The sequence below is a fragment of the Dryobates pubescens genome, chromosome 3 (genome assembly GCF_014839835.1).
Source record: "Dryobates pubescens isolate bDryPub1 chromosome 3, bDryPub1.pri, whole genome shotgun sequence".
NCBI lineage: Eukaryota > Metazoa > Chordata > Aves > Piciformes > Picidae > Dryobates > Dryobates pubescens.
The window spans coordinates 24,381,044-24,402,530 of record NC_071614.1 but is presented as its reverse complement, the minus strand read 5'-3'; the positions used below and the strand labels follow the sequence as shown (position 1 = coordinate 24,402,530).

Genomic DNA, 21,487 nt, shown 5'->3' with positions numbered 1-21,487 from the left:
TTATTCATCCCCAGATAAAGGACTTGGCATTTCCCCTTGTCAAAATTTGTGATACTCCTTTCTGCACAGTTCTCCAGCTTGTCAAGGTTCCTTTGAAAGACAGCACAAACATCTGGTATGTCAACCACACCCCCACTTTTGTATTGACTGCAGGTGTAGTGAAGGCAATGAAGATGTTAAACAGTACTGGCCTATGTTGAGTGCAGGAGTACACTACTGATGTGTGACATCCAACTGGACTTAGTGATCACAATTTCCTGGGCCTGGTCTTTCATCTAGTTTTTCATCCTTTTCATTTGTCTACCCCATAATTTGTCACCTTGTATATGACACTTCCCAAGACACTTTGATTTGTTAGAAGGTAAAAAGCAATAAATAAATTGCAGTCAAATCTCTTAATTTTGAAAATGCACTTAATCATTAATGTGTTTTGTGGTGAAAAGTGACGTCTCTACATCTCCACAGTCTTACTTGGTTATGTGTATATTTAGCTCAGTCTGGCATTCCAAATGTGTTTAACAGTCTTGGACCTTGCCTTTAACTCTATCCAGGTAGATGTATTATTAGAATGAACATAATAATTGTAATGATAGAATAGAATAGAATAGACCAGGTTGGAAGAGACCTTCCAAGATCATCGCGTCCAACCCATCATCCAACACCACCTAATCAACTAAACGATGCAACCAAGCACCCTATTAAGTCTCCTTCTGAACGCTTCCAATGATGGTGACTCCACCACCTCCCTGGGCAGCCAATGGGCAATCACTCTGTGTAGAATTTCTTCCTAACATCCAGTCTGAACCTCCCCTGGTGCAGCTTGAGACTGTGTCCTCTTGTTCTGGTGCTGGCTTGCAAGAACTTAGTCTTCCCCTGATATATTAAGAAAAAAATAAAATCAGGTTCTTAGCTATAGCCTCAGTTACTGAGAAGACTGATAAATTGTCTATTTCTACTGACCTACCTCTTAATAAACATGATGTGGTCTCTGACTTCAATGTCTGTGTTGCTCTGTCAGGGCTCAAAAACCCAAAGAAACAGGACTGTCTTATGCTGGAGACTCCAGAGCTGGAATGATAGATAAAACTACTACACTGAGACTGATTAAGAAAGTTGTTGATTAAGATTTTAGAACTTAATTAACTTCTTTTTTTTTTTTTTTTTTTTCTTTCCAGGATGGCTTGAATTCTTTGGTACTTGATCTGGATTATCCAGCACTGAGGAAAAACAAGAACATCGATAATTTCTTGAATAGATGTAAGTGGCCCTTAAACAATGAAATTGCTCTGATCTCAGTCGCAGGAAGCTGAGTTGTCAGAAATGCATTACTGATTTTCATTTTACCAATTTTAATAACCCTGAACTTCTATATTCAGAAGGCCTTGGAGGACCATTTATTATAGAGCAGTTTCATTTTGGGAAGTCATTGTATTGCTGAAAATATGTTGAAATGTACCACCTGTAGATTGTAATTTTCCCAACTATAGTTGGAAAAATCCTTTTCTGTTATTTTTTTGACTCTTAAATATGTGCAGCAACATAATTTGCAAAGTATAGCCTTGTTATTATTCTTTAGAAATTAATTACTCAACATGCCAACGTTTTATATGCAGTCTTATTTAATCTAACAGAGGAGACTTCTGTAGATTTGTGATTCGTCCAAGAGTAATTGTAGACAGCTCTTGGAGTTTATTGAGCATATGAAAATGGAATATTGTTAGAGCAGCTGTTAAAGTTTTTTCTTTCCATGTACCTAAATAATTTTTTTTCATGTTAAAATAGTGGGTTATTTTCTTTAAAATGTGAGTTGCAATGAGTAAGCCTTCTTGGAGCAACTATGCTTTGTACTGAGATTATTTAGAGATTAGTTTCTTTAAAAAAACATTTTCTATTGCATATGTTGAGATTACTGCAGATGCAATCTTCTCTTTTGGTTATTTACTGGTAAGAGTTATTTGTGTCTGCCCTCTGTTGCTTTGAGACTGTTTTGAATATCCAGTTGTGGTCCTTAGTTAAATAGTGGCTGGTGTAGTCAGTTGTGGTGAATTCTTATGTTTGGAATTTTGCAATGCAACTGTGCCTTGTGTATGATGTGAGGGAAGAACCCCCTCTACAACAAACACAAACATTACATCAGTGACAGTATCAGTAACTTTTATGAGCTATTCAGATGCACCTTGACATTACAATACAGTTTCTGCAGTAGAACAGAATTAGAAACTTTTTTGTAATCAGAAGACCACTATCTTCTGGCTATTAAAAACAGCAACTGTGGGAAAATAAATCCAAAGTTTGGAACAGTTGGGTTTTTTTTCTTTGTTTCTGCAGCCCCTGAACCTTGAACATTCTTGCTGTCTTTCATTTTCTGAAGGCTGTTGCATCTCCTCCTGCTCTTCAAGTTCTCTCTCATTGTCATAGTGAATATTATTAGGCACCTGATGTAGCCTGCAGTGTACCAGCAGTAGCAAAAAACCCAAAATACACTTTCATTCCAATTTTATTACTACCCTTTTTAAAAAATTCAGGTGAGCATTTATAGTTGAAATAACCAGGTACTAGTTCAAAAGGTGTATTTAAAAAAGAAAAAGAAACCACAGGTGTGGACTTCATCCTTACCTATTGGACTTAAAAACCATGTAAGAGCTGACTGTTTTGGCTCACACATTGTGAGGCTGTGCATGTCACCTTAAGAGTCACTAATGTGACTTCTTTCCTGTTTCCGTAGCATCTGGCAGAGAATGAAAAATCAGCAAATTTGCAGATGACACTAAATTGAACAGGAGGGTTGATCTCCTTGAGAGTAGGAAGGCACTGCAGAGAGATCTGGACAGGTTAAATCAATGGTCTGAGGTCAATGGAATGAGGTTTAACAAGACCAAGTGCCATCTCTTGCACTTTGGTCACAACAATCTCAAGCAATGCTACAGGCTTGGGTAAGAGTGGCTGGAAAGCAGCATGGTGGATCTGGGGCTGTTGGTGGATGGCTAGCTGAACATGAGCCAGCAGTGTACCCAGGTGGCCAAGGGCATCCTGGCATGTATCAAAAACAGTGTGTCCAGTAGGGAAGTGATTGTGCCCCTGTATTCAGCCCTGGTGAGGCTGAGACGACAGCTTGAGTACTGTGTTCAGTTCTGGGTGCCACAGTATAGGAAAGATATTGAGATCCTGGAGCATGTCCAGACATGGAGGGCATGTCACATGAAGAGCAGCTGAGAGAGATGGGGTTGTTTCGTTTAGGGAAGAGAAGGCTAAGGGGAGATCTCCTTGCACTCTGCAACTACCTGAAAGGAGGTTATAGTGAGGCTGGTGTTGGTCTCTTCTCCCAAGTAACTAGCAATAGGATGAAAGATGGTGATTTTAAGTTATGCTAGGGGAGGTTTAGATTGGACATTAGGGAAAACTTCTTCACTGAGAGAGTGGTGAGACATTGGAACAGGCTATCCAAGGGAGGTGGTGGAGTTGCCATCCCTGGTGGTATTCAAGGAGCCTGTAGGTGTGGCACTTCAGGACATGATTTAGTGGTCATGGTAGTTGTGTTACATTCAGATTCGATGATCTTGATGGTCTTTTGTAGCTTTAGCAGTTCTGTGATTCTATGGCTATGAAAATTAGTATTTCATAGCTTCTGCATAGCATACTGTATAAGAAAAAATATTTCTGAAGTTAGAGTTTTGTAAACATTTGAAGCTGATAGTATTTTAGTATTGCAACTGAAAGAATCGGTTCTGCTGCAGTGATTTGTTTCAAAGTCTAACACAGGTGTTTGTGGGGTTTGTTATGAACCAGACTGGGAAACTGAGCAGAATTAATGCAGAGAGTGGGGTAATTGGTTGGTTAGTTTCTTTCTGTTAGAATAGTCAGGCAAAAGTTTAAAAACAAAAAAAAATAGGCGAAGATCAGGTTTTTTTCATTTCTCTTCACTGACACTTGTGCAGCACACAGAGAGCTGCTGAGATGCAGGAAAATACGAGTGAACAGTTGGGTTCTTACTGACATTGCCATTTAATGTGAATTGAAGTCACTGAACCCATTGGTCATGCCTTTTTGGAAACTGTTCTGGGGATAGCAGGTGTCACTTGCTTGGTGAAGCCTCTCACTACCTTGGACTTGGAAGAAGAGTTGGGTAATACATTAAGAATTTATGGCACAGTAAATTGTTACTCTCTTAGGTTAGGGAACAGTGAGTTCTTGTCTCTTCTGATTTTTCTCAGCATCTGATGAGCTGTAGCAAATGCCTGGATGAGATTTACTGTCAAAAGGTTCTGACACACTCTGATGAGTGCTCTGTGCCAGGGGCCTGAAGCCGGCATCCCTCCTCAAGGCTTCCTGAGGCAACTGCAGAGAGGTGTCAGGGCCGTCTTCTGAGTTCGCACTCCATAATGCATAGTGAATCAGTGGAGGTGGAGTTGTTGCTTACAATTGCTTTAATCCACATTTTTTTAAAAAATGAAAAATTGAGGGGAAAGCTGCAATAGTCATCACACTTTCAGTCAATTTAATCACTTAATTCTTCCACAGTAGCACTTTGAGAAGGAAAATTATTTTTTTCTCCCATAATCCCAGGGGTTTGAATACACCCTACTTCAGATCTGCTGCCAGTTATTACTAATCAGGTTAATGTTTTATTAATAGCCTGTTTCAATTTAAAAATGAAATAGTTTGTGTCTCAGCTGAGACAATATTTGATATTTAGCTTGACTCATAGTTTCAAGATGAAATTCAAGTGCCTTAACTCATTTCACAAAGCTACAATTAACTGCTTGTACTGTAGGAACTTGTTATATGTGACCATTGTGCAGAAGCAGCCTCTTAATGTGTTTAATATGCAAGAGATTATATATTTTTTGCCTACTTTCCCTTATTATTCTAAGGCATTAAGCCAAAGCATAGCATGTGTTTATTACATGAGGTATGTAAGTAGCCCATAAAATACAACCATTCTTTTTCAGTCTTCTGTGTTGTTTTAATCAACTGTTAGGATTCTAGTTAAATTGCTGCTTCTTTTGACTATTCATGGGACAGGAAAGCATAAGGTAATATTTAATTCCTAAAACAAAGAGAGGAATCTCATAGTCCTCTGAGAGCTAAAAACTAGCATACTTATTTTAGAAAAGAAGCTTGAACTTTCCTACATGGGCTTGGTATAACAAATCTTTCATGTTCTTTTCTTTTCCTCTTCTGTCATCTAGGCTATGACAACAGGTTGAGTAAATCCTTCCGTGTCACTTTTTCAGCCATCTGAGGTTAGCCAAGTGTTGAATCATGCCTTAGTGGCGTGTGCCTTTTTTTGTGATGTCCCCTGCATGTACTGTGTAGCCTATTCGCTGCTTTAACTTCTGGGAGGTGAAAGTTAAATAATTAAGCAACGGTTTACAGCAGCGGTTGAAAATATTTAATTATTTAGAATCTTACCAACAAAGAGTGGAAGGGCATGAAAAATGGATTTTGAGGAAGTCCAGGCAGCAGCCCAGGGTGTGGTTCTATCAACAGACCTGGTACAATCCAGAAGCTTTCACTCCTGAAAGGGATTAGGAACTTCCTATACATTATCCAGCATCACTCAAAAATTGGAGAGCTCTGTTAAGATGATTTACTGATGGCTTGGTGATTGGCAAACATCTAGGTTGTAATGGCAATGGATGTATTTACAGTAGAAGGACTTTTTAATACAGGTGCAGCAGCTTGCTAGCTGCCTGAACAAACTTCCTGGAAAGCTGGTTTGCTGTTTTCCTCTCCAAGCAGAAAAGTGTTATCTGATATGGTTTTATACCTATCATGACTGTTATTCTCTGTGCTCCATACCTCCTGTTAGCAACCCAGGTGAAATATCAGATGCCAAGAAAAACCTTAAGAATTTAGTGCACTGTGGAACTTAAATTGAGTTAAGGAGCTAATTGTCTCTGTTTTTCTCGTCACTTCTTTAAGACCACTCCTTGCCAGGTCTTTGCAGTGGTGTCAGCAGGTTGGCATCCAGTTCCATCCTTAATGATATTGTTGTTGTAAGAGTAGCAATAGGAGAAGTATCAAATGAGCAACTGTTCCCAAGCAGAACATGAATTAGAGTCACACTGTTTAAGATAGAATGTCTTAGATGTATAAACAAGTTTTATGTTAGTGTTATTAACCACTTTTCCATTTGAATACTTGGTAGATATAAAACAGCTCGCTTCTGCCATCAGGGTTCCTTTCATTAAGTTGGGGATGTGTCCTCTGCTAGGCAGATGACTGCTGCTTTTCTCTAAATCTGCATCTTTTGCCTTATAAAAGACAAAAATACTTCTTGGGTCTTTCTGTTTTAACTCTGAAACACTAGCCAATCTGAAGCTGTCCTTCTAGTTTCTGCTGCTTCTGCAGGATCTCCAGCACCTTGTTGTTCCTCACACACCTTTAACCAGCTATTATTTTTTTGTTTGTTTGGTTTTGGGTGGGTGTGCGATTGCAGCACTTCCTGGCTGTACTTCAGTTTAACTTCTGGCTAGACTTTTGCCTAGGGCAGCAACATTTGACTTAATGTACTCCATAACAGCAGTCATTGACTGACTGTGTCTGGTCTGTGGGGATAAAATTGCAATCCCTTGCATTTTTATTCCTCACATATACACACCCCAGAACTGCCCAATACACATTCTTTTTAACTTTCAAGAAAATAATCTGGATATTATTTTATTAATTTTTTTTTCATTTTGAAGAGTAGAAAAGCTGGATTTATTTTTTTTTTGCCTCTTCCCCACCCCCCTGTACTCTTCTAGTCAAGTATTTGTTTCCTTTTTCACTTGTAACCTTCAGGGACATTCTTACTGCCAGCTGTCAGTGACAGATCCAAACACTTTGCCCTTTCAGAAAGCAAAGCTTCATTTATTTAAAGGTTATAGTGCAATTTTGAAATAGTAAATCAAAACCTGTCTTTAAACACTTGCTATCAAGCATTCCTAAACCTTCCTATATTAGAGAAGAAACCTGAGTCATAGGTGACAACACTCTCATATTATAGAACTTTATTAATCATATGTCACAATATTTTTAAAAGATTCTATTATATTCTGGGTATGAGGGGGTCTGTATAATGTCTCCTTTTGAACCTAACATTTTTTATCTGCTGGACTTCATGCTGTTGCAAATTCATGAGATGCATTCTGTGGTATGGGCATAACAGATACTGCAAATGTACAAACTCATCTATGTGAAACCTTCTGAAAATTCAGGCCTGCCCTATAAAGAAAAATCTCTTGCACCCTGAATTAGATCATGTTACGTGATATGTGAACTAAATCATATGATCCACTATGTTGCAATTATGACATTGCTTCAGGGTTTCTTTGAGCTTGCCTTCTTGAGGCTTGCTTTTTGTTTCAGATTAGTTCCCTGCTCTGATTATCTATTCCATATCTGTTAAATTCAATGACAAAAGAGACAATCCATCTGTCGGATACCCCTACAACTCCTTTATCCCTAGATTATGATTATTATTTTAAACTAAGATTATTGTATCTTAGTTAAAGGAGTTAGGAAGGGCACCCTTTACAGCTGATATCTTCTCCCTGGTATCCATTAACAGGAAATGGGAAAATTGTTCACGTCTGTGTTGAATAGTAGGTTTAGACTGGACATTAGGAAGCATTTCATTAACAAGAGGGTGGTCAAACACTGAAAAAGGCCTCCTAGAGAGGTGGTTAAGGCCCAAGCCTGTTGATGTTTAAGAAGCATTTGAGCAGTGCTCTTAAAGACATGCTCTAACTTTGGTCAATCCTGATGTGGTCACGCAGTTGGACTAGATGATTGTTGTGGGTCCCTTACACCTGGAATAATCCTACTCCTAATTCTATTATATGCTAATTCTGTTCTATTAATCGTTTAGTGAAGCAAGTAGGATTTCTCCATCCTCAGCATTTCACAGGAATGATAAAATTGGTAATTCCTCATTTGGCATCTCATTTGCTTACTTCATATATTATTAGTTTTTTTTCATTTCTTAACTGTAGTGTTTAATGCTTAAAGACTTTCACTTGAGTTGTATTAACATTGTTCATAATTTCTGTGTTACATTTTGAAGACAGAAGGGAGTTTCCTCTGAGTTTCTGAGCAAGATTTGAAACCTCTCAGAAACACTTGAAAATAAATACATGTGATTCCCCTCCCTTGTGAGATGTAACATTGTGTTCAAATATGTAATTGTACATCCTCTTTGACTTGAAATTTGCTGATATTCCCTCTCTATTGCTGCTTCCAGTGTATTTGCATTTGTTCTCTTTGTCTTGTGCCAAAGCTTGTGTTCTGCAATTAAATAAACTTCCAAGCACAGTCTTCCCTTCTCAAACTGCAAAATTAGTTCTCATGAGTGAAATAATAAACTTGGTGTGGGTGAAGCACTATTGCTGTCATATGTTTCTTCTCTAAGATGTCATGATTCACTATAGAACACAGCCTCAGAATTCTCTTAGCTCCTTTTCTTGTCCATGCTCTGGGTTACTTCACACTTACTGGTACACTGAATTTAGCACATTTGTCTACTCGAGTTACTAGTTGCCTCTGTTCATACAACTTTACTAGTAGACTCTTTTCCATCATTATTGACCTTCTGTCTTTAAATCTCTCGCTTTCCCATTCCCATTTAATCTTTTCCTTAGAAGAAGAAATTTTAGTTGCGTTTTTGTGTGTGTTTTTCACAGATTAGGAAAGACCTCTGGCAGTCAACAGGTCCAACTCTCTGCTCAAAGCCAAACCAGTTTTAATGTTGCATCAAGTTACTCAGGTCCTTGTTCAGCTGAATTTTGAAAATTTCCAAAGATGGAGGCTTTGCAGATCTACATAATTCCCCAATTCTCAGGATTCTTTCCCCACAAAGTAGGATTTTTAATCTTCCAACTTGTGTGTGCTGCCTCTTGTTCTTTCAACTTGCATCTCTGAAGGCCAACTACTTAGACTTGCCTAAGCTGAAAATTTCAGTTCTCTCAGCTTCTCTTTGAGTATCATTCTAAGCATGCTGATAGTTTTCCATTAAGCTAGGGAATGTTTACATATTACCCTTCCATTGAAGAGTTCAACACTAAACATAGCATTCTAGATGTCTTCTCACAAGTGACAAATGAGGGGAAAAATTACTGCCTTCAGCCTACTCACTATGCATTTAGCAAAGCAGTCTTGTATGCAGTCAGTGCAAAGACTATGCCTCTCATTCCTATTCGTTCATCTTGTTCACGAGGGCTATTAGATCCTCTTCCTCAAGGTGCCTTGTAGCTGTGCATGTGATGTCATTCTCGCCCAGCTACAGGACTCGACATTTGTCTTTGCTGAGCTTTGTGAAGTTCCTGTCAGTTCATTTACCCATCCTGTCTTGGACCCTCTTAGGAGCAGCCCTGCTCTCTAGTGTATCAACTTTGAACCACTCACCAGCCAGTTTTCCATCCACCTTGTCGTTTCTCTGTGCTGGGTTGAGCTACAAAGATACTTTGAGATGCTGTGTTGAAAGTAATGTTACAGTCAAGGATTCTTGACAGATATCTCGGCACAGAAGGCAATAAGATTAAATATAGTTTGTCCTTTTTAGATCCAGTCTGTTCCCATCCTTGCTTGTCCATCAATTACTTGAAAGTAGATTCCAGAAGGATTTACTCCATGATCATTGTGGGCACTGTGTTGAGGCTGCTGTTCCAGCCTGTAGCTTTCTGAGTCCTTATTGCTGCCCTTCTAGAGCAAGGACAGTCTGACATTTGCCCTTTACTAGTTGTCAGGAGCCTCCCCAAGTTGCATTGACCTTTAAAAGGTGATAGAGAACAGCCTGGTAGTGGTGTTGATTGGTTCCTTCAGCACACTTGAGATGCATCCTGTATTGTCTCATGGTGTGGTGTATGTCATTTGCTTTATTGGTTCTTAACTCTTTACTTCCTCTACTGCAGTATTTTGCTGCCCCACAGTCTTTTATGAGCTTTGGGAAGCTAGGAGGCCTGTGAGCAGAGCTTGTCAGTGAAGTGAGGCAAAAATGCCAGTGAGTACCTTGATCTCTATGTCCACATCTACATCCCCTGTGCCACTGAGAGCAGTGGGCCTATATTTGCCTTGTGCTTTCTTCCGTTGACAGTGTATTTATAAAAGCTCTTGATTCCCTACATAAACTTGTCTAGTTTTAATTCCAGCTAAGCTTGGCTTCCCCAATTCCATCCTTGCATTCTTGAGAGATTCCTGATTCCATGCTCCAAACCTTTGGTTTTTGTGCTTGCATTGAGGCAGAGGTTGCCAAGACAGCCAAACTGGCTGTCTGCCATGCCTGCTTGATTTCTAGAACAGATCGTTCTTGCTCTATGAACATGTCTTCGAAAGTCAACCCACTTTTCTCTACCCTCCACAGCATCTTCCCACGGGATCCTACCAGTGAGTTCCCTGAACAAGCCACACAGTCTGTTCTCCTCAGGTCCAAGGTCTGCTATTTTTCTTCCTCAGTTCTCTAAGGGTCTTTAATTCCACCTTCTCACAGTTGCTTCAGCCAGGGCTACAACAGACTTTGTCATCCCTCACCATTTTTTTTCTTGTTCATGAGTAACACATCAGTGCCTCCCTGAATGGGCTTGTTACTCACGTGGGTCAAAAGAAACATTCTTGATAGCCAGACATCTCCTGGATTACTTACAGCCTGCCAGGTTGCTCTTCATGAGTACATAGGAATGGTTAAGCTATTTACTAGATGTTCATTATCATTAACTCCCCAGTGATAATGTGATCTTTAATGTCATACTGAATTAACTGTATCTCTGATTTCCCCCCAGTATTCAGATCTGAGATCTCCTTTAATGCCTTTCTTGGGATCAAACTCCGTGATCTTTCACCCTAAATGTGGATCTCTTGTTGTATACCTCTTCTCCTCTCTGATAATAAGTATCTACAGCTTTTTGTACAGTTTCATGCTCTTCCCTGATAGAAGTCTTGCTCCAGTCAACCTGTTTTGCTTGTTCCTCTGTAAGCATGTGTGAACAATGTCAAAGCTTGTCACACATAAGAAAGATGACCTCCAGTATTATGGATTCCATTCATTGCTCCCATTATGTTTTGTCCTTGTAATAAGAATAGATTTTTAAAGGTCATTCAGCCAGGATTACATTCACTAGCATGCTACATGTACAAAACATTTACCTTATATAATTTTAGAATTCATCAGAGGTCAGACTTTCACTGGTTTCACTTACAGATTTCCACAAGAAAACTCCCAACAAGAAAAATACTGAAAGATTTCATCTGCAGAATGTTGCACCGGAGGATACTTGAACAGAGCATTGTAGCCCTAAGTTTATGAAGTGTAGAACTACACATCCAGTGAATACTAAGAAACACTTCCAGACGGCCAACAGGTGGCCAGCAGTCACATACTCACATAAACTCAATTTATTATTTTCTGTGGAATGAACAAGTCAGTTTGAAGTCATATTCTTGCGTAGTCTAAAGTTGTACATAAAGGTTACTACTTGTATTCCTCACCATTTGCTGTTGAACCTTCCAGGTGTGTAGGAGCAGTGCTTTTGTGTGTACCAAGTACTTCACACTCCTGCATTGCCAGTGGATCCTGGCAGCACAAGGGGCAGAAATGAATAATTGTTTGAAAATTCAAGATAGGCATTCCTTCTTCTTCTTACCAGAGTATTCCTGTAAGCATGTGAATGATTATTAGAGGTGTGAAACGAGAGTCAGCAGAATCCAAACGTTACAGTTGTTACATCTAGAGGTAGGTGGTTAATGATTTCCAAACTGTAACAAAAGGGGATATTAACAGTGGCTGCAGATCTCAAGAATTGCCAAGAAGTATCTAAATATTTAAATAAAAATACCTAATTTTGAGATGTTTGTATTCTGTTAATACATGCATGATCACAACTTATGTTTTATTTGCTTTAGATGAGAAGATTGTGGAAAAAATCCGAGCTTTACAAATGAAAGCTGAAGACTATGATGTTGTTAAGGTGATTGGAAGAGGGGCTTTCGGAGAAGTGCAACTGGTAAGAATGTAATGGTTTAATGATTAGACAGAGTTATGGCTGTAGCCAAAACCTTCCCCAGTCTGGCATCCCTTGTATCTAAAAATGCATTCTTACAAAGCATTATTTTCATTGTATGATGAGATAATTTCTGTGCATAGTAAACAATGCTTCCAAGTTTACAACGTGATGGGTCAGAAGGGACTGACTTGGGAAACAGTTTGCTATCCTTCAATCAAAATGGACAAGGCAGTTCATGGCAATTTTAATTATTTTTTTTGGCTATGACCACCACTGTGTAATAGTCTGAAACCTTCCTATGAAAGAGCATCTAATAGTGTAACCAAAAAAAAACCTGGTTTGCCCTTAAAATTGTGCTGCTTGCATTGTGTTTAGTTGATGCGATTCATGTAAAATTTGCTTAACATAGTCCACTTAATATTGTATTATATATGTAATATCTCATTTAAGAGTGAGGTTGCTTTTAAATTTATATTGCAGAGAAATTCAATTTTAAAAATCCCCAAGCAATCAAAATGCAAAAACTAGCTTAGTATATCATGCACAGTCTGCTTTTCATTTCGTTTTTTTCCAAGTCATACTGTGTGATAAGTAGCACAAAAATGTGAACATATGTACGAGATGATTGTTTCAGATCAATTTTGAAATAAGCTGTGGATGTGAACACCAAATAGAATCTGAGAATGCAGACACTATGAGCTGACAGGCAACTGTGCACCAGTTGATCCAAGATTATTTTCTGTGTGAGCTTTTTTTAGGAGGGATGTGAAGCAAGTCAATGCAAACAGGAACAACTAGTTTACAGCAATTGAGGCTTATTACCTTGTTACCACAAGGTAACAAAAATTATTCTTTTGCTTATGCCTTTTGACATAGAACTGACATTTTGCTGTTCAGTGATGGTTTTGCACTAGGAAACTGGGAAAATCACATTGTCTGGTAATGTAAAGCAATTTTGGAAAATGCAAAGGTGTTTTGGAATTTTGGTGAGGACTGTGACAAGAGGTTACTGCTGAAGTGCTTATAGGACGTACTTGGTGTATAATGCCAATCAATTTATTAATAATTTATAAAGTCATTTTCTGTATCAGTATTGGTGAAGTTGATTTGAACTGGGGTGGAAAATCCTGACACTGTATTGCATGACTCAGGCGATTTGCAAACTTACATGTAATTCATGTGGCAGTTAACGACATTTAATCAACAATTTTTATCCATTTATGTTGTTTTTTAAGGCAATTTCATTTAAGTGTCACAATATGACAACATAGCTTTCTCTCTCCTATTTCTTTTTGGGTCATTTGCACTTCATTTTAATTTCCAGAAGAAATTATGAAGTACGAAGAAGAGCATTTTCATAGATCTCCACTTTTGAATAAGACTTTAAAGAATTAAGATATCACAGATTCACAGAATGCCAGGTTGGGAGGGACCCGAAGGATGATCTGGTCCTTGCTGGCAAGAGGTTAAAAACAAACACAAAACCTTCAACAGAACCATTCTTACTTGAGATGGGGCTGCTGCAGGGAGCTTTGTAAGAAAGCAGTCTATTCTGTTTCCACTGACAATCATATCAAATAGTTTAAGGTCTTGTATTAGGCACTTCTTTCACTGTATGTGTCTGCTTGCTTTCACTGTAGCCCATAGAGATATTCCTTTTTCATGCACTTGCATGAGAAGTCAGTGAAGACTTTTTCAAAACAGTTTTCACTTTCTTTATAACATCTTATTTATGATACAATTTATTAATTTACTCTGGCTTTGAATGGAAGCCTTTCTTCTTCATTGACTGTGTCATGCACAACTTAAATTCTAAAGCAGAGATGATTTTTCACAGTGTGCTTACTGTAGTTAGGTAGTTTGAGAGGTGTGAAGACAAAGTACTCATTTGCCTCGTTATAATGTAATAGCAAAATGCAAAGTAACTTGATCACGTAATGATGAGGTTTGGGGTTTTTTGTTGTGTTATTGTTATGTTGGGGGGTTTTATTTGTTAAATAAGCCCTTCAAGCTTCAAAATAAAAGTGGAATGGAACTTGTACAGACCTCTTCCATACTTGTCAATTTAAAAGAAGACACTTTATAGGGCATAAAAATACAAGTAGAAAACATAATTATTCTGTGTTGTAGCTGAAAAGCAGTGGATTAATAAATACAGCTGTAGACCTGAACTAATATTAGCTGGTGATGAGGGCATACATACCTAGATTTCTTGCCTCACAAGGTATGATACAAGTTTAAACTACTGAGCTAAGCTGTATCTATTTCTACACTCCATTCAGAATGTTAACACCACAGTTGGAAATGATGGATCTGCAGTAATCAAAATATTTTGCAACACATTTTGTGATCAAAATAGAAATTTGCTTCAGTGGGTACTAAATGCAGAAAGAACCATAAATAAAACATGATTGAGTCCATGGGTTAAATTCATGAATGTCATACTATCAGTGTGTGCTATTGTGCATATATATTTGTAGCACAAACATTTGCTGAATATTTGTAATTGCTAAGTATAGCAAGCAAAAAATGACAATGTTAATATACAATATGAAATAGTCAGCTCTGACCTCCTTAAATTAATTTTGTCATCTGCTCCAGTATAATAATTTCTTGTGGAAAAAAAGGAGTGTGGAGAGCAGCTTCCCAGATTGTAGAAGAAAGGGAAACACATTCTCTGCCACTGTGTCTTACAGCTAGATTTCTTCTTAAAAGCTTTTCTTCTTTCCTTCCTCCCCCCCAAAAATTAAATCAGTCCTGTGAAGAGACATCAGATGACTCAGGTCCAAGTATCTGACTGTGGTGGAAAAACAATTTCTTTATAGCTTCAGAAGCATTAAATTCTACTCTAAAGCTATGGTCTCTGGCTTTGCTGAGTCTGTAGTGATGGGGAAAGCTAAGAAAATAATTGCCAGCTGCCTGATCACTGCTTCTCTTATGCAGTTCTGTGAATGAAAATGGCTGGTGTCTAGGACAGACAGAAAAATTGAATTATCATACATAATATGTTACTTGTGATTGATGCAGAAACAGTAATTTCTGAAAGCACTCACCAAGTACTTGTCTGTTTTCACTTGAGGACAAATCCTCTTGATTTGAAACTGAAACATATCCTCAGTTTCTTCTCCCAGGTCTGTAACATTGAAGTGATACAGCAGACTGACTCAGTCATGTACCTGGAATAGAAAACTAAAGCCAGGCTAAGTTTTCCTTGTAAAGGATGGTCTGAGTACCAGGCTGTAATATGTGATTCTTTAGCTTTGCAAACCAGCTGTTGTCATGGCCTAGGCAAACAGGCACTGGTTTAATTTTTTTACAATAAATGTTTTGTTTGTTATGTTTAATTCCTCAGATGCTGCTGATAAACCCTTCTGTAGTACCTCTTATATCCATATGCAAGTGATGTAATGCAAAAATAACACCCTATAATGCTAATAAAGGAGTCCCAGTCTGTTACAGAATCACAGAATGTTAGGGGTGAAAGGGATTTCAAAAGATCATCTAGTCCAACCCCGTGCCAGAGCAGGATCATCTAGAGCAGGTCACAGGACATCAACTTTGGTACCCTATCTGCAGTAATTTCATATACTCTCAAGTATTTGAGGATACTTGTGATTATTTCAAGCCTTAGAGTTCACTGAACAACTCCACTCTGGGATCTTCATATTTTTTTTTCTCCTGAAAGAGAGGATGTCTTTATCAATACTATGCACTCAATCCAGTAACTTCAAATGGAGATGATATTTTCATTGCTTGCAGATTGTCTTCTGATGTGAAAGCTGTAGAAATTATGGATGCATTTTGTCTATTTCTTGAAAGCCTTAGACTAATGAAGCTGAGTAGAGGGGAATTCTTACTTCTGAATGCATTTTCATAAGTTAAACAAGGCCATGTCAGTGCTGATGGCATGAAGGGATTTTCCTACCTATTTTGAGAGTTACTGTGGTGGGCTGCAGTTTAAATTTGGCAGTTCATTTAAACGGTTGGAAGAAATTGAAACATCATGACAGTTTAATACATGAATAATCTGCTATATGAGCCAATATATGTATGTACAAATATAACTCTGTACAGTGGCTAGCTCCACGGCCCATGGTAGTTGAGGATAAAAAGACAGTATCACTGGTAGGTCTACTTGCCTGTAGGCAGGCCAAGACACACTGTGTTGCTGGGCATGTCAATATGCTAGTTGTTGCTTTTGCTCTTTGATTTTCATACAGAAGGTGAACCTACCTTGAAATTTTATCAAGAAATAATTGAGCCAACTAATAACAGATTGTCACTACCTTGGAGAGGTGCAGAGACTGTTTTCTGTTTACTTTGCTTCACCTGTGCATGTGTTTGCCTTAGGCTGTGCTGACTTTTTGAGAATTACCTTTCCCAAGTAGTTGGAGATGATTTTTCTTGTAAATGAAGGCAGCTAGTAATACTGACACTCAGGCAAGAGTACACAGTGGCTTTAGGAACTGTAAACTGCTGAATATATTGCAAAGCTTTAGTGAACTTCCACAGAAATGCATCTTCAATTCATATCTTTCTGAGATTACTGTTCTTTGTGTTTCTTTTGGTTTTAAGCAGGGTTATAAAAGTTCTAGTTTAGAGATTAGTTTGTGTTGTACCACCAAGTATTTGTAAATAATCCCACGTGGGACTAGTACATGGGGAGGAGATAGTTTTCAAAATAATTTTTAGGACACATTCACTAGCTAGTGAATTGTTAATGCCTTAAAACATACATGCTTATAGAGTTGTCAGTGCATGTAAATGGTATGTTGCTGTTATGTTGGAGAGTTTTTGGTATAGCTATACAGAAAATGCTTGGTTATTGACAAACTATGCAATATACTAGTCCTAAAACTTTCTTCCCTGTATCTTGAGAACAAAAAGCCCAGTTTCAAGAACAGTAAGTTCTAAAATAATGTTGTTGCTCTCCATGTTTTCACTCTTTCCAAGATTACCGTGCCATCACCACCTGATGCTTCTCCTATTTCTAGAGATCATTCCTGTTGGCTTGAGCAACATTAATGTTTACAGCTCCTCAGGAGCAGGAGGCTGATGCTCCCAGATTTGTAGACCAAATAGGTGCATTTCTGAAGCTTTGCACTGCAGATGTAAGGGACCTCAAACATGTACAGCTGTTCAGGAAAAGAGCCTGTTAAACATACTCCCAAGTAACATAATTAAACTCAGACATTTTGTAAAATTAAGAGGTTGGGGAATCTGGTTTGGTTTACTGAATATGAAGACTTCAAATGCACCAGAACCATTTGGCTCTGATTTCAGTAATTAGTCCAGTGCTTTGTTTGTTTGTTTTTTAATTTTAATGTGCAGAAAATATGGAGAAACATAAGATGGAGGGTTTTTTTCTGCTGACTCAGACATCCTACAGCTGACTGCTTCTCACCTGTATTTCTTGAAGGTGTTTCATGTCCATTTTAATTTCCATTTTCCAACAAGATTTACATTATTGATTTTACACTATTTAGAAGTAAATTTTAAAAGTACTTAATAAATACCAATGATCCTTTTTTTTTCCTGAAAAATAATAATTGTAAGAGGCCAAAGTGGACTGCTTGCAGAATTTCTGCAATGGACGCCTGGTGCTCAGAGTAAGAGAGTATAAGCAGAGTTGCATTTCATTTCTCATAACACAATGGAACTTTTGAAGGGAGGATTTTTTAAATATTTTTTTTAAAGTGTACTGGGTGATTTGAAGTAGGATGTTAATTGAGAAAATGTGAAGAGCAGTCCAGTTCTTTGGAGAAAGATGGGTTGGGCTTTTAGTTTGGTCGGGTTTTTTAACAGTTTCAATGTAAGCAAGCAGAATGCTGCAGTCGGCTCCCACTTACATGCTCATAGCCATGGTGAGGAAGAGCATATGCTTGTATAAGTGACTCTTCAATAGAACAGATGAGCTCCTGCAGCCCTGGGGCATGTCCTTCTCATGGCTGTGCAGCTCATCTTCTTGGGTTCCAGAGGCAGCTGCAGGAGTTGGCTAGGCTCTGCATATCTTCATTTTTGACATCCTTCTTATTCCACCCTTGCTGTATTTTTTTTGGAGGAGCTGTTAGCTTTTTCTTTCCAGATTTGGAAGTTCTCAGATTCTTACTATGTAGAAAATGGGATACATGAAGACCTGGAGGCATCACATCTCAGAAAGCAGTTTGTACACAGGAGAAATACTATGTTGACACTACTTTTTTTACAATGCATTTTAAAAAGCTGTTTTTCTTATTTCTCATCCAACAGGTTCGCCATAAAATGACACAGAAGGTTTATGCAATGAAGCTACTCAGTAAATTTGAAATGATCAAGAGATCAGATTCAGCCTTTTTCTGGGAAGAAAGAGATATCATGGCCTTTGCCAACAGTCCGTGGGTGGTCCAGGTAAGAAAGAACTATAAAATAATAAAGCCATAAATCTTTCTCAGTCTTCAGCTGGTTTTGAGTTTACATCTGAACTCAAATAATGGTTTAGGTTCAGGCTATACTTTTAAAAGATATTTACAGCAGTTTCACTGAGTTTCACAGTATCACAGTATATTAGAGGTTGGAAGGGACCCCAAGAGATCATCAGGTTGTGTATTTGACTGTGTTAGAAAGTAATACACATGTTATTCACTGCAAATGCATCATAGAACAGAATTAAATAATTTTTTTTAATATCCATATAATTATTTGCAATAATAGGGAGGTGAGTTTTCAAACTAAGAAAAATTCTATTTGGAAAACATAGAAACAAATGTCAACATTGTATCCAGTCTTTCCTCATGATACATTCAGTTGATGACAGGCAATTAGTATTAAGAGTTATTTAAGTAGATACTGTCTTTTCAGCTGTGACTTGGTGGAAGGATGAGTTTACACTCCTGGTCTCCTGTAAGACAGGAGGTTATAGCAGTGGTTTGCTTGTGGTCAATTACTGCATCTCAGCTCCAATTAATGGAGAGTTGACTTCTTCAGGTACTCTTGAACACCATTGCTTGCAACTGTCTCCTGACATGTACCATCATCATGTCTGTAATATGAATTATGCCTTTGGGAAGAATTAGTACTAAATATTGCAATTTGTTGTAATTGCACCAATTAATAAAATGAGCAATGAAAGCATATGCTTGGAAAAATTGTTAGTACTTAATTTTGTTAAATAATTAATGCATTTAAATGCTTTCACATATGTTGTCATACTTCTGTATATTTAATAACCTTAAACTTCCCATATATTCTTCATAACACTTTACCTCATGTATGCAAGTAATGCCGTAGAAGGGTTTTTTATTTAGATGTTTTGCTTTTCTGAATATACTCTATGTTTTTGCCTATGTTCATCAGAAATACTTACCCAGACAGATGAATTTTTGTTTAGTTCTTTTTGTTCTAATGACAGTAGTTGTCTGGAATTGTCATGTTTTTACATGCAGTCAAAAGTAATAGGAAATGTATGACTCAGTTTTCAAAGTAAAAGTGTAGTAAGCGTGATATAAATGTGTGTTTGTAAATAGCAAGTGATACAAAGTGTAGTTGCAAATGTGCCTTCCATGATGAAGTGTGTTAGTGTGATATATTTAGGTAATGTGGTCCAGAGGGAGAGGACATCAAACTGGTTTTAAAAAAATGTAGGTCCTGTTCTGTGCTGGAAACTGGGACAGATCACACCACTTCTCTGTGTCTTCTTTTTTTTGTGTGGAAAAACAAATGAAATCAAAAGCCTAGCTAATTTGGATTATTTTTAATTTTTTTTTTTTAATTAAATCCCTTGAGAGCAATAATGAAAGGAGTGTATAAAGGCATAGTGTAGTGTTATTCATTATAGTGTTATATTAATATATCTTTACATGTGAGAATACAGACTATTTGGATTTTAATTTAGATTTTAATGACCAAGTGCGTGACCATATTATATATCCCATATACTAGCCATTTGTGAAAACAAGTACAGTTCAATATGTGTATTAAAATACATATTTATAGCATAGGTCTTCAGTTACTACAATACCATAAATTTTTATCTAAGATTTCCTTTACAATGTTCCTGCCTTCCATAGTTACTCATACTTCATGAACTCCCTGTTCCTGATTTCCTCCTTTGCACACATCCTCTTTTTCAATTGCCTCTGAATTTTGTGTGGGTAACTTAAAGATGTGAATTATTTTAGTTTTTAATGTAAAGGAGCCATCTCTGAGAAATAAGGTATGGAGACTTTCACACTAGTCATTGAACATTAGATAGTAGTACTTTTTGCTGGTTTGAGCTGTTTTCAGGCCTGGTCCTCACTGGGTGAAATCTCTAGAAATTCAGTACTCTTAGGTACTGTCATGCCAGTAGGAAACTGCAATCTGTACCAGACCCTTATTTTATTGTTAAGCATAATTTCTTTGTATTGTAGTATACTTATCTTTGGGAACATTTTGTTCTGTTTTTTGATTTCTTGTGTTGATTTAGGACAAAATTAGTAGAGACAAGTGTTTTTGTAAATGTGTACACAGAAAATCAGATCAATAATATATGAAATTTAGAAACCATCTAAGATTCTACTGAACTGTTTCAAATGTTTTCTCAGATTCAGTACTTTTCATTTTGACTCAGTGACACTTTTAATGGCAAGAAACATGGATATATAGAAACTCAGGCTACTAACATAATCAGAAAATCTTAAAAATGAAAATGATGACGTTTTGAAGTTCAGTGAATGTCAAGGTGCTGTCTTAATCAGTAGAAAATGTAGATTATCTGACTGTAAAAATGAAAGTTACTTTAGATCAGTCTTGAAAACATGCTCAGATTTTATGAAACTTCAGGATAAAATGCTCTGTTCTTTTTCCTCACTGTCTCTGAAAAGTAACAGTGCTTCTTTCTTTTCCTTTCCTTTTAATATTGCAGCTATTTTGTGCCTTTCAAGATGACAAATACTTGTACATGGTAATGGAATACATGCCAGGTGGAGATCTTGTAAACCTTATGAGCAATTACGATGTGCCTGAGAAATGGGCCAAGTTCTATACAGCTGAAGTTGTTCTTGCTCTTGATGCAATTCACTCCATGGGCTTGATACACAGAGATGTGAAGCCTGACAATATGCTTTTAGATAAATATGGGCATCTGAAGCTGGCAGATTTTGGCACTTGCATGAAAATGGATGAAGTAAGTATGCAACTGAATAATTTGTCTTCTGTAAAACTGCAATTTTAAGGTTATTTTTTTATGAATTGCAATTCCCAATGGAATATACATCAAACACCTCACTTGATTGGAAAGCTGTTCCTTATCTCCTAGTTTTAAATGCAAGGGTGCTTTAAATGGTGTAACTTTATCTAAAATAAACTGTTCTGGCACATGGAAGGAGGACATAAACTTACTTTTTGTTATTTTTGAAAGCATGTGTGTTTATAAATTTCTGAGGTTCGTGGGATGTTTTGCCAAAGGTCTGAAAAGCTTATGAGACAACTTGTAGTTTCAACCTTAGTGACCTTGGAACAGTTCATAAAATTACATTTTTCTTTAAATTAAA

General features: G+C 37.4%; 1 protein-coding gene across 3 annotated transcripts in view; it reads left to right on the top strand.

Moving 5' to 3' along the window:
• The window catches only part of ROCK2 (Rho associated coiled-coil containing protein kinase 2), a 93,716-nt gene that overhangs the window by 36,397 nt on the left and 35,832 nt on the right, over nucleotides 1-21,487 (top strand). For all 3 annotated transcript variants that reach the window (XM_054179862.1, XM_054179861.1, XM_054179860.1), the window contains exons 2-5: nucleotides 1,176-1,257; nucleotides 11,878-11,978; nucleotides 18,228-18,365; nucleotides 20,860-21,120. In XM_054179862.1, the coding sequence (XP_054035837.1) occupies nucleotides 1,176-1,257; nucleotides 11,878-11,978; nucleotides 18,228-18,365; nucleotides 20,860-21,120 (582 nt within the window). The remainder of the gene's footprint in view (nucleotides 1-1,175; nucleotides 1,258-11,877; nucleotides 11,979-18,227; nucleotides 18,366-20,859; nucleotides 21,121-21,487) is intronic.